The following is a 24,904-nucleotide window of genomic DNA, read 5'->3' as shown; positions in this document are numbered from 1 at the left end:
TAAGAAAAAAATGCAGGAAACCCTCATAGGTTGAACGACGGCTAAAACCCGCTTTTTGAACAGGAAACAAGAGTTTGCATAGTGGCAAATAATTCCCCGCCCTGCGCTCGCTCCCGGGCAGGCACTGCCATGCCCAGGTGGTGACACCGAGCGCCGATAAGGTGTCCCAACAACCGGGTTTGCCTGGCTCCAGGGACACCCGCGGCCACGCAGCGACTCCCCTAGCTCCTGGGGGCGCGTTTCGCCCCTCCACCGCCCCGTGGGTCCTCCCACGCCGCAGACCTGGGCAGCCCAGGACCCCTCCCGCGGCGACGCGGGGCGAGACTGACACCCGCAGCTGCCCACGACCCTGCCAGTCACGCTGCCGCCGGCTGCCTTTTTTTAGCCACGACATCTGACCCCAGCTTAAACAGCAGCGTCCAGCGAGCGCTCCCAGCGCGCGCCGGCAGTCGCCTGCTCTCCACAGCCCCCCCAGACCCCGCCGAGAGCTCAGGGGAAGGGGAGAGGCACTGGCCCTGCAAGGGGCCAGAGAGCGCGCGTTCCTCCCCCCTGGACGCTTCCCCCTTCTCCCTCGCCACCGATACCGGTCCCCCAACGCCGCCAGCACCGCCCCCCACACCACCAATCTTAGAGCTGGAGGTCGCTCCTCCAGCGCCCCTCCCCACCCCCCACCCCAACTCCGCTCCCAGGATCCCCTCCAAGTCGGCGGCCCGCGCACCCGGCTGGGCCAGGGGCGGGAAGACACGGAGGGGCGGGAAGGGGCGCGAGCTGGGGACGCGCGGGGCCGGAGCCCGGGGCCGGGGGCTCACCTCCCTCTTCCGTCCCGCTGTCCGGGTCGGCGTCCGAGGAGTCGGGCCCGTCCCCGTAGTCCGCTAGCCCCACCAGCTCATCCTCCTCCTCCTCGTCGTCGTCTCCGTCCTGCGGCTGAGACTTCCCCAGCACCTGGCTCATCGCGCCCACCGGCCGGCCGGCCCGGGGGCGGGCGGCGGGGGTCCCGGATCGGGGAGGGAGGGGGGTACCAAGCCTCCTCGCCGGCCGCCCGCAACCTATTTCTGAATGGAGGTTTTGTCTGGAGCTCGCCGGGGGCCGTGCGTCCCCCGCAGCGGGCGGCGCCCAGGTCCGGGTCCCGCGGCTCCCAGAGCGCGCGGAGCCCCCTCCCCCGCCCCGCCCGCCGGCGGAGGAGTCAGCCGGAGCGCGGCAGTTCCTCCCCGAGGAGGGAGAGGGAGACTGCGTGACCCGAGTCACCTGACACACACTGTCACACACACACTCACACACACACCCGCACGGCGCGCCGGCCGCAGGCTCCGCGCCGCGGGGCGGAAGCCCCAAGCTCCCCCGCTCACTCCCGAGGGGCGCGCGGCGGCCGGGCGGCCCCAGGCCCGCACAGCCAGGCGCGCGCCCGGTGCACCGGGCCCGGGACGCGGCGCCGGCACCCACCGCGGCTGCGCGCCAGGGGCCCCCACGCGCCGCAGCTGCACGTGGTCTGTGCACGGGCGGCCGAGCTGGGGGTGGGGGAGGCTGCACGCCCAGAGCCTCCGCTGCCACTCTTGCCTCTCTCGCACGCCGGCAGATCCCTACCTTGGGCGCAAGTCTCCAGCTCTGGATCCTGGGCTGGGGTTCCCCCCACTCCGGGTGGGTGGCCCCCCACCCCACCCCCTGGCGCCCAGGCTCCCACCCCTGAGCGGCGTACCGAGGACACCCCGTGGATCCTGAAGCGCCCCGGGAAGAGAACTCTGAGAATGCTCTGCGGAGGTGCAGTTTCCATAGCAATCGCCTGTTAGTGCGCCTGTATGGTTCAAAGTGCTTCCCACCAAGAATATTCCAACACCAGGCCTACCCAGATGTGAATGTTTCTGAAGAAATCACGTGCCTCGCGGCTGCCTAGACCAAATAATTCCTGAGCCTTTATTTGGTAAAGGTCTCAGGTGTATAACACACTCAGGGCTATTCGTGGCCACCTCCTCCGGTCTCGTTGTGTAGCCCGTAATTCCACATACAGAAAATAAAATGTTTCCAGGCTTTGGTGGGGGCCACAATTCTCAGCTAGTACTGGCAGCAATGTGGATTGAGACTGAAACCTGCATTCTTCTTCCCGAGCTTTTCACCGCAGGACAAACTGTAACCACCCTTTCTGGGTAGAGCCAAAAATCACGTGCATGGACTTCCTTCTGTCAAATACAATAAGAGAGAGAGAGAGAAAAAAAAAAAAAAAAAAAAAAACACTGCTGGCCAGCGTGTGCTCCGGGTCCTACAGGTGCAGGCAGCTCAGCAGGAGGTGTGTTGGAGAACAGGAAGAAGGGAGCTCAGGCAGGAGCTTCGTGGAGCCTGTGGGTGCTGCCTCTGTAGAGAGTATTTATTGAGCACCTACTGTGTGCCAGGGGCTGGCTGAAGGAAGGGATCTGAGGGTGTTCAGGGGAGTGTTCCTGACCCCTGGGAAGTTCTCAGTCTCTGAAAACTATGACTCCCAGCCTGGATTTTTTCCCCCAGTAGTTCTGAGTGGTTAAGGTGAACATAACCTTCCAGGAGGTGGCTGCTTCCAAGAGGACCGGTCCCCGGGTTTTCCAGGCGCAGGCTGAATCACTGGGTCAGGGTCCAGACCCACATGCAAGGATTCTAAGAGCCTTGTAAGGGAAGGGACAGTGTCCACGGATGAGGGCAGAGTTTAGGGCCAACAGGAAGGTTAGCAATACTGGGAAGACAATCCCACCCCTAGCCTTAAGGGAGTGAAGGAAGGGGCCTGAGTCCTGGAGAGGAGCCGCGAAACAGGAGCTGTCGCTGATAAGGAAGCAGCCGGTGCCAGAGGTGCCAGAACCACGCACTGAAGGAGCTGGCAGTGGTAAGAAGCACCCTGAGCTCTCTTTCCTCCCAGCCTCCCCTCCCACCCTGCCCTCCTGTAAGTGCCTCCCATCAGTCAAACCCACCTCGGAGTCTGAGGGCACCAGAGCCTGGCCGTTGGTCCCAGACAGACAGGGTGGGGTGAGGTGCAAATGGCATGAGCAGCACCTGCAGGCTGTACTTACTCTCATCAGAAGCAAGTTACCCTTCTAAAGCAGATTTAGCCCTTCAAAGAGTTATTAGGGGGCCCGGTGCTGTGGTATGGTGGGTAAAGCCATTGCCTGCAGTGCCGGCATCCCATATGGGCACCAGTTCGAGACCCAGCTGCTCCACTTCCTATCTAGCTCTCTGCTATGGCCTGGGAAAGCAGTAGAAGATGGCCAAGTCCAGGAGACCTGGAAGAAGCTCCTGGCTCCTGACTTCAGATCAGCACAGCACCAGCCATTGCAGCCAACTGGGGAGTGAACCAGCAGATGGAAGACTCACTCTTTCTCTCTCTCTCTCTCTCTCTCTCTCTCTCTCTCTGCCTCTCCTCTGTGTAACTCTGACTTTCAAATAAATATTTTTTTTTAAAAGAGTTATTAGGAAGAATCAATGAGGGCAGAAAAAAAAAGCTCTTGGGTTCTTACAAAGCTCATTTCCTGGAGGTAATTTTCCTAGCCCATTTTCCTTCCTTCTAGATCAGGAAGCCGCAGAGAGGAGGGCTCTTCCAGAGGGAGTTTGAGCTCTCAGCTCTCCCAGAACAGGCCCTTGAGAAGACCTGTGAGCTGGACTGCGCCAAACTGCAGAGAACCACCTGGCAGATTCCCGCAGCCGGCCTGAGGTCAGACAGACTGAGACCCTGAGGCATCCCGGGCTCCGCTGTGCCTCAGACCTGGAAAGGATGCAACTGTCTGTAGATCCCTTGACTTCCCAGAAAGTGAGCTCTTGGGAGAAAACCCCTGCAGTAGATTGGAGCACACCCCATGATAGCAAGAATAGTGTATGCTCAAGAATAAAAAGGAATGAAACTCACACACACACAAATCGGTGAAATTAAAACCTTCAGTGATGATCTATCTTAAGATACTCTAACTTGGGGCCGGCGCCGTGGCACAGTAGGTTAAACCTCCACCTGCAGCTCCTGCATCCCATATGGGCGCCAGTTCTAGTCCTGGCTGCTCCTCTTCCAGTCCAGCTCTCTGCTATGGCCTGGGGAAGCAGTAGAGATGGCCCAAGTGCTTGGGCCCCTGCACCCATATGAGAGACCAGGAAGAAGCTTCTGGCTCCTGGCTTTGGATCGGTGCAGCTCCGGCCGTTGTGGCCATTTGAGGAGTGAACCAACAGAAGGAAGACCTTTCTCTCTTTCTCCTCTCACTGTCTGTAACTCTAGCTTTCAAATAAATAAAAAATAAATCTTTTTGAAAAAGATACTCTAACTTATTGTCTTTCCAGAAATGTATACTATCTTTTTTCTTTTTTTTTTAAAGATTCATTTTATTTATCTGAAAGTCAGAGTTACAGAGAGAGGTAGAGACAGAGAGAGAGGTCTTCCATCTGCTGGTTCACTTCTCAGATGGCCGCAACGGCCGGAGCTACGCCGATCGGAAGCCAGGAGCTTCTTCCTGGTCTCCCACGTGGGTGCAGGGGCCCAAGGACTTGGGTCATCTTCTACTGCTTTCCCAGGCCATAACAGAGAGCTTGATGGGAAGAGGAGCAGCTGGGTCTAGAACTGGCACCTTTATGGGATGCCGGCACTTCAGGCCAGGGCTTTAACCTGCTGCACCACAGCGCTGGCCCCAGAAATGTATACTATCATAAAGTCTGAACAGAACAGGAAAAAAGCTGAATTGCTTGTTTTCTTTTGCTGTTATCATTTCAAAACTGGCAGCTTTCAAACAAGGGCTAGGAGGGAAAATATCCTAGAAAGAGAAGTTCTTGAATTGAGAAACATCAATTTGTGAATTCTTTTGGAATTCAAATAAAAGTAGAAAGACCCTGCAACCTTGGCCGCTCTTTCCCTGGGAGCTCAGGGGAGGTCCCTGGACATCTTGCTAGGAGACGGCTCTCATGAATACCAGGATTTCTCTCTGGGTTACTCTGAGTTTTTACAGGAGTTTGTAACCATGGTAAGCTGCCTTATGCTTGATGGATGTTAAATACAGAAGAAAAGGAAAAGGGAAAGAGAGAACAACAGAAAGTAAGAAAGATGGAGAGGGAGGCAGGAAGAGAGGGAAGAAAAAAAGGAGAGAAAGGAGGGAGTCAGATAGTTCTTGGCTAACTGGACCCAAGCCTGGCATATTCTTTCCGTGAGAAGCCGTGTCTTGTACTTTCTCTCAACCTTGAGAAATGCCACAGGGAGGTAAAGGAGCCGCGAGAGCAAGCAGGGATGAGCTGGTGCACAAGTGATGAGAACACGGGGCCCTTCATCCACTCAGGACTGCCCGAAGATCAGAGGAGAATATGTGCCATTTTATTTTGACTGACTCTTCCTTCTAAAAAACAAACAAACAAACAAAAACAAACCTCTTAACTTTTAGAGACGTTTTGGCGCATACTGAGAGATGAATTGTCTGTTGCTCACTTAAAGCACCTGGAGCACAGTTGGCCTAGTGCCCAAGCTGCTGGTTAGGATACTCAAGTCCAATCTGGATTTGAAACCTGACTCTTCCTGCTAGTGTCAGTGCCTCTATGCTGGGAGGCAGCAGTGATGGTCAGACACCCGGGTCCCTGCCACCCGCCTGGGAGACCTGGATTGAGTTCCCAGTTCCTGGCATTGCAGATGTTTCGGGAGTGAACCAGCAGATGGGAGCTTTCTCTTTCCGTCTGTCTCTCCCTCTGCTCTGAATAAAAAAATTAATATTTTTAAAAAGAAAGATGATGGAGGGGCCTGCACTGTGGCGTAGTGGGTTAAAGCCCTGGCTTGCAGTGCCAGTATCCCAAGTGGGCGCCGGTTCGAGATTCCGCTGCTCCACTTCCAATCCAGCTCTTTGCTGTGGCCTGGGAAAGCCGTAGAGATGACCCAAGCCCTTGGGCTCCTGCAGCCATGTGGGAGACCCAGAGGAAGCTCCTGGCTCCTGGCTTTGGATCAGAACAGCTCTGGCTATTGTAGCCATTTGGAAAGTGAACCAGTGCACGGAAGACTTCTTTCTCTCTCTCTCTCCCTCTCTCCCTCTCTTTCCCTCTCTTTCCCTCTCTTTCCCTCTCTCTCCCTCTCTCTCCCTCTCTCTCTCTCTCTCTCTCTCTCTCTCTCCCTCCCTCCCTCCCTCCCTCTCGGAGACAAATGGACCTGGGGCATCTTCCACTGCTTTCCCAGGTGCATTAGCAGAGAGCTGGATCAGAAGTGGAGCAGCCGGGTCTCGAACCTGCACCCATATGGGATGCCAGTGCTTCAGGCCTGGGCTTTAACCCACTGCCCCACAATGCTGGCCCCACAAGAGGCTTTAAATGCACCATGTCTGCTGGACACTTACAGAGAGCCTGAGAGCACCTGCCTGGTGGTGGCAGAGCCCATGACCTTCCCGGTTGAGGAACTGCAAGCAGAGACGCAGACTCCCGAGTGAGAGGGCTGTGGCACAGATGCTGAAGGTGCGCGGAGGGCTCTCCAGACGCACCCCACAAAGCGCCTTTCCACGCGGAGGGACCTCTCCTCAGGAGGGGGCCTGGATCTGAAAGCATCGCTCTTTCCCCACGCCACGGAAGCCTCCTGTAAAAGAAAGGCTGCCCCAAGGAGACAAGTCTCCTACTCAGGTGGAAAGTTCACCAGCTGTACTGATCTGGACAACATTTGGTAGCGATTATTCATAGTGACTCTTACAAGGGAATTATGAGTGAGCTATTCGGCATGTCAATTTTGGTTTATAATTGGAAAATCTATGCCGTTTACCAATAAAAATGTTTAGTGCCTCACAGCAGTATTTCTGGACTATATATTTGTTGAAAAGTCTGATGGTACTGAATATCTTTTGGGATGGAGTAAAATGGTCTGCTTCGAGGGAAATATGCATTATTTAACATGTATATTCTAATATATTCATGGCTACATAGTTCTAGAAAAATCAAATTGGAAGAGCACATGGAAAGTGTTTCCATTGCCACAAGAATGCTGCATAGAGTGTTTTGGCCATGAAGAAATCTTCCGTCAGGGACTTGTTCATCCATGGGTTTTGGTCAACGTGGCGGGGTCCTGGCACCAAACACCTGAAGAATCTGAGGAACAACTCTACTTTGCAACCAGATAGCCTGATATTAGCCCTTACGCCTATTTAATGGTCCAATGTCCAAGTCTATATTACAGCCATTGCACTGGAAGGGGAACAAACAAAGTAAGTATCTGGCTCCCAGTCTCCCAGGTGAAGAGGCAAATCTCATGTAGGGTGAGGGGAGATCTTCAAAAAATTCATGGGAAATGCACTTTATGTGACAGCTACGCCTGGATTTCAAGTGTTTTTTTTTTTCTTTTTTTCACTCAGATAAATGGATCTTTTAATTCCATTTTCCCTTGAATCTTTTTGAAGCACCCTCAAAGACACTCAAGTTGGACTGTTGTCCTTGGGCCATTTAATTGATGGGATTCACTGAATGAGGAGAAAAAGCACAAAAAGTTTCCCAGCCAACAAAAGACAGAAGACTTCCTGTCATCTGAAAATTGTTGATTCTTGTCATTCCTTTCAGCAGGAACACAAAAAATCTTACCCTATCTGATCTATATGGCTGTATTGTACTATACAGTAAGCTAACATGTAAAACCCATGTGTACTTTGGCTTGAAATTGTGACTCTTAAAGGCTAGAAATTTGCTTCCTTATTTTAGTTAATGACCTTGCTGTTACCAATTAGATGTCTCGTGACAAGGAACACAAGGGCTATTTAAAGGAGACCTGGACAATGAAGGCAGAGTAATTGCAGTCCTGAACAGGCGGGCAATTACACAGAGCCTGCAAGCTGCAGTTCGGTATTCTGAAGCATCTCATGGCATTATGCCTGGTTCCTGCGATTCACGTGTTGAAAGCTTTTCATGCTTTCTTTCTTTAAAAATATGTATTTAAAGCCATTCAACTGCCTTGCATCAAAGGAAACAGCCTATTACCCCATCTTGCTGCGCTCCATCTAACCCAGGAAAGCCAAGCAGTCTTCTCACGGAGGAAGCTCACCTAGGACTGTTGATGATCAGATGAAATCACCACACATCATTCAGTCATTTTCACTGAGGTAGTCCATCATGAAAGAGATTTTGTTCAAGTAATGTTTTACTATTTTAAAACATGTATATGGCAAATAACCAAACAGGGCACACCTAAACAATATCCGTTGAAAAGGTAGTTTCCAGGGGCTGGCATAGTGGTATAGCAGGTAAAATCTCTGCCTGCAACACCCATATCTCGTATAGGAGCCAGTTCGAGTCCCGGGTACTCCACTTCTGATCCAGCTCCCTGCTAGTGGCCTGGGAAAACTGGGGAAAGATGGCCCAAGTACTTGGACTCCTGCACCCTTGTGGGAGACTCAGGTGAAACTCCTGGCTCCTGACTCCAGCCTGGCCTAGCCCTGGCCTTTGCAGCCATCTGGGGAGTAAACTAGTGGATAGAAGCTCTCTCTCTCTCTCTCTCTCTCTCTCTCTCTCCCCCTTTGTGTAAATCTGACTTTCAAATAAATAAATACATTTTTGAGAAAATAGTTAATTCCCTTCCTTTTCCTAGCTTGTAGTCCTCTGATGGAAATAGTCTGCCTTTAGTGTACAAAATAGTCTTAACCTTTATAGAGATTTACATTTTATGCTTTCATGCACTTTGCAGTCAACATACTTTTTTTAAAAGAAGAGAGCAAGCATTTGTCCCCGTAACTACGATGCCGTTTGTGACACTCACGTCCCATGTCTGAGTGCCCTGGTTTTTCATCCAGCTTTCTGTTAATGCACACCTTGGGAAGCAACAGGTAATAGCTCAAATCCCACCCTTGTGGGAGACCCAGATTGAATTCTGTGCTCCTGGCTTCAGTCTGACCCAACCCTGGCTGTTGTGGGCCTTTGGGGGAGTGAACCAGTGAATGGAAGATTTATTTCTCTCTTGACCCCTCTTTCTTGAGCTGTCTGCCTCCTAAATCAATAAATACTAAAATAAAAATAACAAGTGCATTAGCAAATAGCAATTTGCTTTTAAAAAAATCCACCAACATGAATCCTGGGAACTACCACCTATTTTTGGACCTATTGTTTTACATTTACCCGACAAAAGTAACAGACACTGTCCTCAAAGGGTGTCCTCCTACTTACTGGTGCTCCGCAAACACCTGCTATAGCCCATTTCCCAAGCCAAGGATAGGAAAAGTCAGACCCCAAGACTCTCTCACAGCTGGTTGGTAGGATATAAGGGGAAACCCTGCTGGGGAATTTCTAAGGAAGAATTTGCTTCCTCACAAAAGGAACTGGTGAATCAGAGGAGTCCCCTGGCGCTGCCCTTTCCTGCTTTGAACACAGAACACGGGACGTGGAGGTGGAGAAGCCATTTTGCAGCAGGGAGGTAACTGGCCTAAGATTAGAAAACAAAACAAAACAAAAAAACCATTGTGGAAATTCCAAAATAGAAAGAAAAAGCCTAGATGGACAGCTTTGCTGAACTGCTGTACCCAAACTTGGAACTATCCACTCCCCAATTTTTCCAACCAATAAGAAATCATAACCTTATGAATGAGAGAAACAGTCCAAACTTCAAACCAAGCTGTAGCTACCCTTTGGAAACACCAAAAAGGGAAGGACCTTGTTTTTAGAAGTTAACATTGTTAACTCCATGACAGCCTGTACACTGTCATCTCTATGGCTCTTCTTGCTCAGCCTGCTTTGGACTCAACACATTAGTCTCGGATGCTATGGGTTCTCTCTCCTTAACTTCATACATGCTTCATCAACCTCTTCCTCTTTGCTTTCTTTTGACACAGTAGAGTCTGTGTGTTTCCTTAAACGTTCAAGATAGCTTCATCTTGAACTTGAAATTTCTCAGCTGTGTCTAGATGTTTGTTGAGATAAATCCTCCATCTTGGCCTCCCAAAATCACATAGCTAGGCTTTTGTAGACATTTGGTTTTGTGAGAAGCCAGAGAATGTTCTTCGATTTCTGGATAGTGACTCTTTTAACTCCTGTAACCTGTTGAAGACCCAGTTTGAACGTAGATTTCTATGCCTTCTTTTCACTCTGACTCTGTCTTGCTTCATTGACTATTTTTCTTTCTTTTCTTTTTTAAGATTTATTTAATTATTTGAAAGACAGAGTTACAGAAAAGTAAAGGCAGGGAGAGCGCAAGAGGTCTTCTATCCACTGGTTCACTCCTCAGATGACCACAATGGCAGGAGCTGTGCCGATCTGAAGCCAGGAGCCAGGAGCTTCTTCTGGGTCTCCCATGTGGGTACAGGGCCCAAAGACTTGGACCATCTTCCACTGCTTTCCCAGGCCATAGCAGAGAGCATAGTGGAACAGCGGGGACTTGAACCAGCACTCATATGGGATGCCAACACTGCAGGCAGCGGCTTTTCCCACTATGCCACAGCACTGGCCCCTCGTTGACTTTTTTTCTTTTAATCAATTTGAGTTGCTGTTGCCAACTGAGCTTGTTGCATGGAAATCTTGTTCCTCAAGCTCTGGTGCTGATTTCATCACTATCAGATTCAGTCCCAGATTTGTGCCAGGAACACATACCCAAAAGTGGCAGCAGAAAGAATTCAAACTTACTCCATTGAGAAAGTAAAAGTCCATTCTTGAAGTCAGTGCTTCCCCCCTTGTCCAGTCATAACACCCATAAAAATCAGACTATTTGTCTCATTGCACTGACGTAAATGGATGGGCTATTTATAGTCAGAGATGACTTGTCTGGAGACTTTGCTCTCTTCAGGCCCTGCACAGTTTCCCCCAAGGCTGACATGATCAATAATGTGACCATACTTAAAATCCATTTAGTGGCATAGGGATGGTGGTGGCAAACCAGTTGAGAAGTTCTGCTTAATCCATGGAGTTCTGAACTTGGCAGCAAAACATGTCCTAGCTGGTCCAATGTATACCTTTTATGAGTGGAGGGATGAATGGATGGATGGATAAGATTTTATCATATATATCCAGTAGTGAAGCTCAAAAGTCATTGCATATTGAGAGAATCTTGACTTCACTTCAGAGTGTCTTAGGATCTAACAGGAGGCAATTTAGGCCCAACAATAAAAGGGCCTTGTTTTTGCTTCTGTTTGCACTTCTCCCTTCATCCTCTTCTTTGCATAAAGACGAGCTTTCTGCACATTTTCCATCAGATTGCAGGCATTGGCTTCCTCACTTTCCCAGTCTCTGTGATAGTGGGCCCAGGCTCTGGAACCAGGCTCCCTGGGTTCAAATCCTAGCTCCACCTCTAACTGGCTGTGTCACCTGGACCAAGTTATTTATCTTTGCTGTGATTCAATTTCCCCATGTTCAAACTGGTGATAATATCACATACCTCAAGAGGGATGTGGGAAGGATTGAATCCATTAGACCATATAAAATAATTTACCTAAATATTTATAACAGTAAGCACCGTATAAGTGTTAGTTATTTTCTTTGATTGGTTGACTTTGGGCCAGTTGTTGACTCATGGCCTATTCTCTCAAAGCAAACTTTATACCTCACCATATACTACTCCCCCAGAGGATTGATCTCTTTCATAATGTAGTGGTTGATGGAGGACTTATTCACTATTAGACACCAGGACCATCTGCCTTTGCTCCCTGTTCTGTCCTAGTGCCTGGAACAGTGGTCAGAATCTCCATGAAGTACAATTCTAGGTGATGCCACTCACAATGCATTTTATGTGCAACATGACAGCTTGATGGTGGTTAAGTCTCAATAGATGTGTGCTGATAACCAAGTGACTGTGAATGATCTAAATTGCCACGGCTGGCTGTGCAGTTGTACTTGTTCTGCTTTCCTGGCTGGGGAGGCAAGTCTTAACATTAGGGAAGACAAGCTGAACAGAAGCCTCAGGATGCCAGGCACAGGAAAAACAAGGTCAAACGAGTGGCAGGCAGACATCATTGGTGGCATACCCAACTCCCTGCTTTTCATGCTTAGCTTGGTAATTCCAAGTGCTATTTGGTTTTGACACACTTGGAGGAATCCTAGACCCAGAGAGGGTGTCATGAGTCATCCATGCTAGATCTATGCTACCAGTTGTGACTCACACCATGTAAAGAAAAATATGGTTAAAACAAATTGTTTATCTGTTAGAATGCATACAATGAAGCCCAATGATGGAAAGATTTATGTATGTATGCATTCATGTATGTATGTATTTGAAGGGAAGAGAGAGGGGTGGGGGGAGAGAGAGAGAGAGAGAGAGAGAGAGAGAGAGATCTTCTATCTGCTGGTTCACTCCCCAAAAGACCACAACAGCAGGGTATTGGCCAGTTCAAAGCCAGGAGCCAGGAACTTCATCTGTATCTCTCACGTGGGTGGCAGGGCTCTAAGCACTTGGGTTATCTTTAATTGCTTTCCCTCCCTCCTAGCATTAGCAGGAAGTTGGATCAGAAATGGAACCACCAGGACTCAAACCAGTGCTCATATGGGATGCTGGCATCATAGACAATAGCTTAATCCCCTGTACCACAACAGCAGCCCCTAAAGCAAATTCTGAGAATTTCCTTCCCAGTTGAAATGAATACAGTGAGAAGGCTTGAACTATTTTCCTGCATAGATATCACTCCAAAGACAAAAGCCCACACTGAGGATGGTACAGGGATGGCAGACAAGTTCAGATATTTTTATTATTTAATATATCACGTGGCTTTTACTAAGTTTCTCTAGTCAAGCATGCTCTTTTGTATGGCCAAACAGATTCTAACAGATAAACAAGCGCCTTTACCTTAGGAACTACAAGTGAGGGAAGGAGGCAGATGAGATAAGTAGCTTGGGGGTGGGTGTTGTGGTGCAGTGGGTTACACTGCTGCTTGGATGCCCGTCCTGGGAGGTAGCAGATGAAGGCCTAAATACTTGGGTCTCTGCCATCCACCTGTGAGAGCCAGATTGGAGTACCCGGCTCCTGGCTTTGGCCTGGCCCAGGCTAGTCCCAACTATTGAAGGCATTTAGGGAGTGAAACAGCAGATGAAGATTTCTGTCACTCTACTTTTCAAATAGTTAAAAATAAATAAAATATACTTTTCAAACTCCACTAGTCTGAAATCGAGAAGAGAGGAAGTCTATGTTACCACTCCTTTTCCAGAGTGCACTGTATCTAGATCCCTGCTACAGAAGAAGACTTCTCTCTCTGTCTCTCCCTCTCTCTGTAACTCTGCCTCTCAAATAAATAAAATATTTTTAAAAAATTAAAAACAAAGACCACAATGAGATAACACTGCATACCTCTCAAAATGACTAAAATTAAAAATACTAACAACACAAAATGCCAGCAAAAATGCAGAGATCTGTCTCGTCTATTGGTGGTGGGAATGTCCAGTGGGACAGCCAGTCTGGAAAAGTTTGGCAGTTTTATGTAACATTCAACATACAACTACTAAATGATCCAACAATTGTTCTTCTACATAGGTATTCTGAAGAAAATGAAGACCTACATTCATATAAAAAGTTGTACACAAGAAGTTCATAGATTTATGCATAGTAACCAAAAAAATCGCAACAATCAAATGCCTTCCAACTAAAGAGTGTGGTGCATCCACTATGTAGAATACTACTCAACAATTAAAATAAGAAACAATTGATAAGCACAATAAGAATCTGAAAAACTTTGTACTGTGAAAAAAGGACAATCTTAAAAGATGACATGCAGTATAATTTCGCTTATATTACTGAAATGACAAAATTATAGAGATGAGCACCAGGTTAGTGCTTGCTACAGGGTAGACATGGTGTGAGGAAGGGGTTGGATGTTGCTATCACAGAATAGCATGGGGAAGAATCTTTGTGGTGATTGCATAGTTCTGAATCTCAATTGCGATGGTGAATATGAAGCTAAATATCTGACAAAATTGCATAGAACTGTACATCTACATGGTACCAATGACCCAATACTATAAAATGTTAATTCTTTCCAAATTGCAGCAGTAGCAAATGATTTACTTCTTGCTTTCATAACAACAGCGTTACAAACTTCCTGGTGCCCTACTGAAGTCTGCAGGTTTCTATGCCGGGGTAGGGAACTCTGGCCCACAGGCCATGTAAGACCCATGCTATCATTTGTTTGGCCTTGCCAAGGCAACTGCAGGGGAGACTCAAAATTCAATAAATCTATAGCATACTCATGTTTAAGTGGGTAATTTTGTGTGGCCTGCCAGTGATGTTGCAAATATCCAAATGGCCCTTGGAGGAAAAAGGCTCCCCACCCCTGTTCTATGCATTCTCATTCTGGGGACCCAGCTGGGCAGCAGCCACTCTCTGGGGCACGATGTACTCAAGGTAAAAGTCTAAAGCTTGAGAATGATGTGAGAAGGGGGCATAGTAGGCTAAGTCTCCACCTATATCACCGGCATCCCCTATGGGCACCAGTTTGTGTCCCGGCTGCTTCTCTTTGGATTCAGCTCTCTGTTTATGGCAGAAGATGGCCCTGCACCCTGCACCCACATGGGAGACCCAGAAGAAGCTCCTGGCTTCTGGCTTCCGATCTGATCAGCTCATCTCCAGCCTTGTGGCCATTTGGGGAGTGAACCAGCAGATAGAAGACCTTTTTCTGTCTCTCCCTCTCTCTGTAATTCCACCTCTCTTTAAAAAAAAAAAAAGTGATGCGGGAAGCAAAAGCTTCTGCTCCAATATGGTGTTGGCCAGAATAAGTCAACACCAACCCAAAACCAATGGAGCAGAGAAATCTCTAGGAAAGCCTGGCAAAGGTGAGAAGGAGACCAGCAATTGTGGTAAGGCCGTATAAGGCACTGCATAGATTTACTGCAATTCCAGACTGAAACCCCAAGTTTTTCATGGACACTAGCAAACGAATTCTAAAATGTCTGTGGAAGAGCAAAGGGATAAGAATACTTGACATATTTTTAAAGAAGAAAAAGAAAAAAAGCAAGCCAGAATGGGACTTCCACAATCAAAAATCAAGATTTGAAATGAAACCACAGATTTTCAGGCCAGGCCATGTGGTGCTAGCAGAGAGAGAGGCAAGTGAAACAAAACAGAGGGCCTAAAACAGACCCACATGGGTGTAGAAACTCATTATAGGATGACCCTAACATTGCAAATGAATGTCAGATGGAGTGCAGACTTAACTAGAACAGACAACATTTAAGACTCTGGGGACAAAATATGAAAGGATATTTTTACATCTTTGGCATTGGGGAGGATTTCTCAGACATATGAAACAGGGCAAAAGACATCACAATTAACAAAAGAAGAAACAGAGGAAACTCAATTTTACTGGTAATTAGGGGGGAGACAAATGACAGCCACTATGAGAAATTGTTTCACACTCACAAAGAAAACAAGTGCTCCCCAAAATGTAGGGCAAGGGGAACTTTTATACACTGCTGATGTCACCTCGAAAATTTGACCATATATGCCTTAAAACCCAGCCATTCCAATTTTATATATCCATCCTATAAACATTCTTGGGCATGTGGATTAAGAGAAAGATTTAAGAATGTTCACAGCAACATTGTTTGCAATAGCAAAAACTGGGACCAACACAATGTCCAAAAATAGTTGGACAAATTGTGGTATATTCTTTAAAATTTGTCAATTTTTAAAAATTTATTTAAAAGGCAGGCAGAGGGACCGTTTTGTTTTCTTTACTCCCCAAATGCCAGCTGCAGCAGCAGCAGCAGCAGCAGCCATGACTGGCCCAGGAAGAAGCCAGGAGTCCAGAATCCCATCAGGGTCTCCCACAAGGGTGGTAGAAACCCAAGTACATGAGCCATCACCTGCTGCCTCCCGGTATTAGCATTATGTGCCTTAGCAGGGAGCTGGAAATTGGAGAGGAAGCCAGAAATCAAACCCACTCCGACATGGGATGTTGGTGTCCCAAGTAATGTCCTATTCACTGTGCCAAACGACAGCACAAAATTATATCATAGCCTTAGAATGAAATACTGTATCCCAACATGGAATAACCGAATCTCAGAATGCAGAGAGACAAATGCAATTTACAGAAGAATCATGCAAAACGCTTCCATTTACCAAAAGTTCAAAGACAGGCACACATGAACCACACAGTGTTTAGGGATACATCTATTTGTGATGAGAATAATTAACAAAAAAATTCAGGGGGCTGGCTGTACGGGGAAGGCTTCTTTGCATTTCACCCCAGGCAGCGTCAGTGGAGTGGCAGGGCTAGACGCCAGGACAACATGGAAGGCTGAACTGGAGATAACCACACAAAAGACAGCTGGCGCAGTCGACTCATTAAAACGATGTCGTGGGAAGTAGGAGCAGGTTCCGTTATCACGAAGCTCAAACATTATCATTTGCAGAGCAGACTTGTTTCTCAGGAGGCAGCCGGAAGGGCTGATGGGGTGGATTGATGAGGCTGGCCGTGATGGAGCGAAACACAGGGCCAGAATGGGACTGTAGGCACCAACAGATTTAGGAGTCTCCTTTCCCTGGCAAGCCCAAAGGCTGTGTGCCCACTTGGAGATGAGCAAACAGGATCTCCAGGCAGCTCAGCCACGGCTTGCCTCAGTTCTCACTAAAGTCTCACCCCGCCTCCCCTCTCTGGGCCAGGAATTCCCATTCATCAATGTCTGGAAACAAATGCAGACTAGTCAGCTCCCGGGAGCACTCACATATCTTGTAGGCTGGCTTGGGCTTTCGGCTTCTTTCAGTGCGATGGCTCTGCCTGCTCCCAAATCTAACTTAAAACCTCATCTGCCTGTGTCTTTACCAGGATGCTGTAAAAGGCTCTCAGGAAAGTGGAGCCTTCTGGTACGTTTAGAAGTTGATTCAAGAAAAATAAAAAAATAATGATAATAAAGAAGTTGATTCAAGGGACAAGCTAGGGAAAATCTACGCTGGAAAAGAGAGAAAGGATTGCAGTGAAAGTTCAAGTATATCCATCTTTGAGGGTTTTCCTGGAGTGTGGCGGTGACCTGGGAGCTACTAATGGACAGGGCAAGGCAAGAGGTTCTCCAAGAGCTCCAGGTGGGGAGTCAATCTGAAGAAAGCCAGAAGCCGCTCAGGAGAGAGGGTTCACACCTGCTAAGTCAAAATGCATCTGCCCTGTGGTTTCCCAGGAAGCAGGGGAAACTCAATTGCAGATCCTCCCCTAGCTTAGGAAGGGTTCTTGGGATTCCCCTTGCCTGAAGCTACCGGAAGAAGAGAGAGGAACACAGGCCCCCAAGGAAAAGGAGGGGATCCTCTGGCGTCTCACCCCCCTGGAAACCAGGCCTCTTTCAGCCTCGATAAGAAAAGTCAGGAGCAGGATTAGCCTCAGGTGAGACAAACTCCATTTCAGGGTTGCACCTGCCTTCTTCCAAGCTCTCAGGGGTCAGGAGACTGTGGCTCAGGCTTCTTCCAGGGATTGAACGAGGTCCCCTTCGTTCAGCAATAAGGTACTGAATACTCGCTGTGTTCAGGGAGCTCTTCTAGGTGCCGAGGGGGTAGCTGTAGAAGAGAACACACGGAGACAGTGGTATGCAAAGTGCGATGCAGGTGCAGGGGTCAGCGCTGCCTCTTCCACAGAGGATGGCTCTCACAGGATGGCTACTTCCAGACAAGCTGTTCGCAATAAAGGCTGAAGCTGGATCACTCAGCATTGCCCAGCTTCCACTGAGTGGCCCCAATTAAGGGAGCTGTGGATATGTTGAGATATCCACTTGGCCCTGGGTTGAGGGTTTGCAGTTTCTCCTCCCAACCCACCCTACTCCAGGACCTCCTGGTCCCTTTGATCAGAAGAGGCCTCTGGAGACTGCGGGTAGCAGACTCCTCCTTAAGTGGGCTGCAGACCAGGCACAGCCCGGGGCCCCGCCGTGCCCAGGCCGCCCGCTGCGGGGCGCTGAGGCCCCGGTGTTGGAGCCGCCGCCGTTTGGGGCGGGGCGGAGGGCCCCGCGCCGGGGGGCGCAGCGGGCCGGGCCACAGGTAACCTGCTGGAGCCGCGAGCGATCCAGGCGTGCGGGCGGCTGCAGGCGGCGGCGCGGGGCGGCTCCCAGGCCGGGGGGCCACGGGAGCCAGCGGATCCCGTCCGCATCGCGTCCCCTCGGCTCCCGCCCTGTTGCTGGTATCGGTTCCTGCGGCGCGGACGACCGGCGCGGGAGAGAAAGGTACCTTGCGACCTAAATCCGAGGGCCGGCGCCCCCGCCCCGGGGTGCCTCTGACCCAGGAGGTCGGTGTCGGGGTAGCGGGCGCTCCAGATGGCGGACCGCAGGGTGGTGGTGGGGTGACCCCAAGGGAGCGCCTGACCCCTGTCCAGCGGCCTCCGGGGAAGCTGGGGCCGGAGAGGGGGCCTACTTGGGGCCTCCTGAGAGCGTGAAAAATTGGGGCGGGAGTGTGGGAAACTTTTTCGTCTTTCTTGTCCTGGGTCTCTGCGGCGAGCGCGGAGAGTTTGAAGAAGCTGGTGGTTGGGGGCTGCGGGCGCGAGGAGCACCCCTTGTGGCCGCCTTGGCGCTCCTAGCCGTCCAAGATCGCGCCCGGCCCCCACCTCCCCACGCCTCCAAGCGCCGCAACCGGGTGCAGGTGCAGGAGTGCGACCGGTGGTGGCGACCCCGTGGAGACCGGCCTGGCCGAAGCGGGCGCACTGTCGGGTTGGGGTTCAGACGTCCTCTTTGCGACCCTTGGCTGGGGCATTTAAGTAGGGGCGCTTCGGGTAGGTCTGGGGGTCGGGAGGGGAGATGGGGCATTAGCTGTGATCCAGGAGAGCAGGGCTGGAACTCCGCAAAAGCGATCTGGCATTTTGTCCCTGGAGTAGAGTGGGAAGGTCACGTGGTGGTGATGGTGGCGGTGGCTCATTGAATCCTGTTGCCTCCACGTGTTAGGAGAGTGACTTGGAAACACCCACTTCGTTAAACCTTGGTTTTTAGAACTGTAACCCGGAGGCGCCATCCATTATCTGGTAGTATTGTGGAAATTCTGCGGATCGAGGCAGGAGAAATGCTTGCAGGCTTGGTGTGATTTGGGGAAATGTGTTGCGTGATGACTTACGTTAGAGTGGTAGCTGCCAGGCCAGTGTCCGTGCTGAGACCTGGGCGGGGGAGGGGAAGAGCTTCTGCATCTCCAGGTAGCCATGGCAACTTTGTCCTTGCGTGAGTGGGCGTATCCTCTCTTGTGTGCTTTACAGGTGGTGAATAAGTGATTTTTTTAAGACTTCGGAATACAGATTATTAATAAGGGAGTTCCAGCCTCTAGGTGGGAAAAAGCAGAGGGGAGGGTACAAGAGGGATGAAGACAAATTCAGACTGAAACCCAACTAGTTGTGCAGGTGTTGAGGTATAAACCAACGGTGACTTTAAAAACCGTGCATTTAGGAACTCCTTGTTTGTCCATGGTGGCTCAGCTTGGTGACGGCCACACTTCCCAGAGAGTGGGGGCTGCCCCCAGGACATGGATCAGACGTCCAGAGGAGCAGAAGGCCGCCAGACACACCTCCAGGGTAACAGCGGCGCCCAGTCGTGAGGACCCCTCCGCCAGCTGAGGACCTAGAACTTTGCGAGGCCCTGGGTAGCCCTCCCCATGACGCCTCCTCACTTCTGCCTTCCCCCAACCCCCCACCCTGCAAGGAGGCATTACTCTGGATGCACTTCACATGGACTCTCTTAAATGAAAGGCTCTGGGGAAGAGGTTTCCAAACAGGCACTTCCACAGCACCGCGGAGCTTTCTCATGAAGCTTAGGAGCAGAATTTTGAGAGTAAGATGCAAACCGCAAGAAAGCTTGAAGTCTCAAAGCACTGGGATGGCCTAGTCCCCTCTCCCTCTCTCACTCTTCCACACACCTCCCCCCCCCCCCCACTTCTCTCCCAGACTCCCAGGGTGTGTTGTGTCTGGGTGGGGTGTGCTTGGTTTCTTCCAGCATAACTTGGAGGCTGTAATTTTAAAAGCTTTGCCGGAGTCCCTGAGAATTGGAAAAACAGTAATTTGTGTGTGTGTGTGTGTGTGTGTGTATGATAGAAGCTTTTTTTTTTTTAAAAAAAAAATACTAATCAGGGGGCATCGTATGGGATTTAAAGGATTAAGCTGACTGCGAGTGACCTCTAAGAATGGTTTTAATGAAGATTCTTCCTTTCCTGGTTGTTACAAGTACGTGTGGTCTCTGAATGATTTCCCCAGAGTTACACAGTTCTCCTCAGGGAGTCTTGCACAGGCCTCTGTCCCTTCCAGGGAAATGCAAAAATCCTCCAACTTGGTTCCTGGAGCCCTTATTTGAATAATTTTCTCATAGTTCTCCAAGGTTTAAGTAGTTAATAGAATATCTAGATTCAAACAACTTAGCATTTGTATCCTTTCTGCTTAGAAGCCTTTCAAAAGAAAAATACACAAGCCGAGAGAAAAAATGTTTTTCTGTCATATCTAAATAACCACAATTATTAACTAACAAAATGTGTATGCATCCATTATTGCTCCTCAAATCTTGGAATTTGGACACCACCACGCTAATTTCCCATCCCACATTAATTTTTCCATAGCGTTTGCTTTTTATCACAGCAAGCGCTGAAAACCCCAGCTTTGCAAAGATGTGACATCACAGATAGGCATGTAACCAATGTAAGCTGAGGCTGTGAAATACCTCTGGTAGGCTTGGCCTTGTCCAGCGTGCTCAGTGCACTATTTCCCTGGAAAATTCTAAATATCCTAAACTGGCTCTAGGAGTTGCTCCACTTGTAAAACAGCCAGTCAGGGAGTGCAAAACAGCTAACGTCAAAGGCATGCCAAGTGACACAAGGTCATTACGAAAGCAAAAATGTCTGATTGACCTACATGGGGCGCTGTACCTAGAGCAGTCAGAAAGCTGATGGTGGTTACCAGTGGCTTGAGGAGGACGTAATGGGTCCTGGAGTTTCCAAGATCTGGGTGACTAGCTGGAGGCTCTGAGGGAAAAATAACTGGTTAGGCTCAGTCCAGGTTGGAGCAGAAAGAAAGCTCTGGAAGCTGGTGGGAGAGGCACCAGGGCACTAAAGAGGGCCCAGAGACCAAGGGATGGAATTTACATGATGAGCTGGCAGAGCTCTGTAGCCAAGATTTTTGTTTGTTTGTTTATTTTGTTTGTTTTTTTTTCCCCTGCCCCTGATTTGTGCCTCCAGTTGGATCTTTCTTCTGAAATTGAGCTGAATATATCTGATTACCCATGGGTTGGACGTCTCATCTCAAATGTCCCATGTCTCAACTGAACACCTCCGCTCCCTACGCTCTCCTTCCAGGGCTCCCTATTTTTCTCCAAGATGTTCTTGTAGTATTTGCTGATCTTTCTTATGTTAAGGAACTGTGTGCGAATCTGAAAGCTAGGGAACTCCTTCCCCCTAAATAGACTGAGTTCATACAAATGCTTACATGGTTTCAGGGATATCTTGGAACTTCTGACCCTTTGGGTTAAGGACTTCTGCTTAATTAGAGATTCAGTGCCTCTTAGATGGGAACACACTTGTAAGTATTGCAAGCATTCACTGCCAATGAGAAGACGGAGCTCTCTCTTGCACGTCTCCACCCTTGAGTGGGAATGGGGCCGGCATGGGACGGAGAACTCCTTTCACTCCTTGGCATTTCTGGCTGTCCTATTCATCCCTAGCCTCAGGGCCCTGGTATAGTCCAGCAGTAGGGCACTGCCAACAGAATTCTGTTCTTACTGCTTCAACTTTGTATTTTGAAATGCTATTAGTCTCATCACACACAAGTTGCAGAAGTAATACATGCACCATGCACTTCCCATTCTGTCTTGAAGCATGTCAACATTTGCATTCATCTTAGAAGCCCTTCAATAAGTCATGATTTAGCTCTTGCAGCAACCAAAGCATACCCTGCTAAGATAGGCTAGCTGCTGTAATGATCATTTCCAAACCTCAGTGGCTTGATCCAGTGAAAGTTCATTACTAGCTCACACAGTGTGCAAACTGGTTATCCCTGGAGGGCAGCCCTCCTACGTAGCTCTCCTTCAGGTGACTCTGGGCTCATAGTCCCTTCCTTTTTTTTTACCTGACAGGTAGTTATAGACAGAGAGTCTTCCATCCGTTGGTTTACCCCCCAAATGGCCACTATGGCCGGTGCTGCGCCCGTCCAAAGCCAGGAGCCAGGTGCTTCTTCCTGGTCTCCCACACGGGTGCAGGGGCCCAAGCACTTGGGCCATCCTCCACTGCCCTCCTGGGCCACTGCAGAGAGCTGGACTGGAAGAGGAGCAGGCGGGACTAGAACCCGGCGCCCATATGGGATGCCGGTGCCACAGGCGGAGAATTAACCAACTGAGCCACAGCGCCGGCCCCAAGTCCCTTCCTTCTTGTGATGCCACCATCTTCAACTTGCGGTCTCCAAAGTGACTACAAATGGAGAGGGAGGATAGGAAAGGCATACCACATGATCTTCATGTGCCAGCAAGTGTACCACCTCGCTTCTGCCAATTCACTGGCCAGAACCACTCCCACGGCCACACCTAGATTCAGAGAGACTGGAAAATAGATACCTGGCTGGGCAAGCTGTTTGTAGGCAAAACCATTTTCTTTGGAAGGGTGTAAGAACTCTTGGGTGGAGAAGTAACCATTTTCATGCAAGTAGGCTGGCTGTTTCACTGCTAAGTGTAACTGCCATTAACGAATTGCTTTCTGGAATTCAAAAGATATGTAGATGTGAAGTTCTGTCTCCATAGTTTAAGGTGTAGATGTTCCTTCCATACAGGAAATAATTGTAACACGATTGCCATGTGCGCAAATAGAATTGGATGAAACCAAATAGGTTCAAGCATTTATTAGGGACTTGGGTGTATTTAATTTACTTGCCAGCCATGAAGGGAATTGTGCATTTGAGAAAGGTGGAGGGGTGGCCGATCAGCAAAGGACAAGAATATGCATGTCTTTCGCTTCGTGAATGTTATCACAAGAGTTCAGCTACTCACGCAGCTGGCAGTAGGCTGGTGTGAAACTCTTCCACTGCAGAAAAAAGTCTTTCCCATGGAATGTATTACATAATCACAGTGTATGTGTCACTTTGACTTATTTGCTCTTAAGGGAAACTTAGGTTGTAAACCTTGGACTTGCTTCCCTCACTTGCTTGAAAGAAGTTTGTACCCCGGAGGACACCATTTGGCCGTATCTAGCGCCTAACAGCTACAAATGGGACACACTGAGGGATTAAAGGATGATCACGTGAGATCCCATACCAAGTTACTCCTGGAGAGCCTTTGGTAATATAACTAATTCCAGTCATGTTTAGTTTACCTGTTACTACTTAGGTGTGGGTTGATCTCCCAAAATAAACCAAGTAATATAAATTGACCATATTTTAAGTCCTAATTTTTAAAAAAGTTGCTGCTAACAACACCCCAAACTGATTGGAAGCATTGCTGTAGAACCCGCAAACTGGGTGCACTCACTCAACATGCAGAAAGGCAGTCCCTGACACTGGGGTGGTGGAAGGAAGTAGGTGTTCACTGCAAAGCCCAGAGCAAGGAGCCGGGCAGGTATTGCTTATTCCTGGGCTCCCCAACGAGTTACGAGTGAAGGTTCGTATAGACTGAAATGGCTGAGGGGTGCGTGATCAGCTTGTATCCAGGTTCCTGGTTGGTCGGTGATGCTGGACTCTTTAGGGAAGTTATGGCGGCCAGGTGGGCCCCAGTTGGTCTGGGGGCTACATGAAGGTGGCAGTTACATTCTGCCTGGAGCTGGAATTCCCCTACACAAACCAGCCCAGGACAATACTGACCATCAAGGTTCTTAGCTATTGGTGAAGCAATGACTCCTTGAGTTCAGTGATTAGAACCAGGCCAGCTGAATCACTCCACGTCCATGAATTCCTTTTGATAAAGGACAGGCAAGGACACCTTGGGCTAAGGGAGACAGACAAGAGGCTGGGTCCTGCTCTTACATGATAGAGGTTTGGTTTCCAAGTTGTCATGTTTCATGGTGCCTGTGTTGGTATAGGGAAGGAAAAAATCCCATTCCTTCTACCTTTGTGAGTTCTCAGCTGAGCCCGCTGTAAGAAAAGATTAATAAGAGACAAATAAGCAATAGTTTATTAACATGTACGTTTCACATACACAACGGAGAAAACTCAGGGAAAGAGAGGCTTTGAAAGAAATGGCATGGAATTCTGGCCTATGTCACATTTTCAAAAGAAAAATACATTTTTTTAGAAAAATACAAGGTAGGGGCTAGCACTATGGCCCAGCAGGTTAAGCTGCCATCTGCAGTGCTGGCTTCCTGTGTGGGTGCCAGTTCATGTCCCAGCTGCTCTACTTCTGACCAGTTCCCTGCTAATGCACCTGGGAAAGCAGCAGAAGATGGCCCAAGTTCTTGGGCTCCTACATGTACCACATGAGAAACTCAGATGAAGCTCCTGGCTTTGGTCTGGCCCAGCCTTGGCCATTTGGCCATTTGGGCAGTGAACCAGCAGGTGGAGGATCTTCTCTCTCTCTCCCTGTCTTTCTGTAACTCTGACTTTTAAATAAATCTTTTTTTAAAAAGGACAAAAATAAGTTTCTAGGGGCAAAAAATTGTAGGAAGGCACATATATGAGAAACAAATGGTAGATAACTAATTAGTACAGGTGGTTATGTAGGTCCCTCTGGTACCATCTCCAGGCTGTTCAAGATCTAAAGGTATCCTTGGTGATCAACCTCTGTCTTTCCTGGTAGGGAAGAGAGACACCTTTGTAAATTTATGTCCTGCTTTTAGACAGATAGGAGGAGGGCAGAACACTCCCCTTGTATCTGTTTCTCAGTTGTGTTGAGCTCATAATAATCCTTATGCCAAAGCATATTTTAGCGTGCTATACCTGCTACCCTTCACTGGAATTAAAGATGCAGATTATAGCATGGGTCCAATATAGACCTCTGCTGCTTTTGTCAATAAAAGTTTTTTTTTTTAAAGATTTATTTGTTTTGAAAGGCAAAATAACAGAGTAAGCAAACAAGCACTCTTCCATCTGCTGGTTCACACCCCAGATAGTCGCAAAAACTCCATCCTGGTCTGCCACTGGGGTGGTAGGGGCCCAAGTACTCGAACCATCAT

At 49.0% G+C, this 24,904-nt stretch overlaps 2 protein-coding genes and 1 pseudogene across 4 annotated transcripts in view; 1 reads left to right on the top strand and 2 right to left on the bottom strand.

Annotated features, from left to right (window-relative positions):
- RRAGD (Ras related GTP binding D) overlaps positions 1-1,434 on the bottom strand; it is a 48,472-nt gene extending 47,038 nt beyond the window's left edge. The window contains exon 1 of the mRNA XM_008263205.5: positions 810-1,434. Within this exon, the coding sequence (XP_008261427.2) occupies positions 810-951 (142 nt within the window). The 5' untranslated portion in view covers positions 952-1,434. The remainder of the gene's footprint in view (positions 1-809) is intronic.
- An 8,085-nt stretch (positions 1,435-9,519) lies between these two features.
- LOC108177349 (nascent polypeptide-associated complex subunit alpha pseudogene) lies at positions 9,520-10,498 on the bottom strand (annotated as a pseudogene).
- Positions 10,499-17,816: 7,318 nt separating this feature from the next.
- Positions 17,817-24,904, top strand: part of ANKRD6 (ankyrin repeat domain 6) — a 213,992-nt gene continuing 206,904 nt past the window's right edge. The window contains exon 1 of one of the 3 annotated variants that reach the window (XM_089332903.1): positions 17,817-18,024. The gene's annotated coding sequence lies outside the window, so the exon portion shown is untranslated. The remainder of the gene's footprint in view (positions 18,025-24,904) is intronic. The other 2 variants (XM_008263208.5, XM_089332904.1) reach the window with 2 other exon arrangements.

The sequence above is a fragment of the Oryctolagus cuniculus genome, chromosome 5 (assembly GCF_051225735.1).
Source record: "Oryctolagus cuniculus isolate XC-2025 breed Fujian yellow rabbit chromosome 5, ASM5122573v1, whole genome shotgun sequence".
NCBI lineage: Eukaryota > Metazoa > Chordata > Mammalia > Lagomorpha > Leporidae > Oryctolagus > Oryctolagus cuniculus.
Note: the sequence above shows the minus strand (reverse complement) of the source record. Positions and strands in the feature narration are given on the sequence as shown.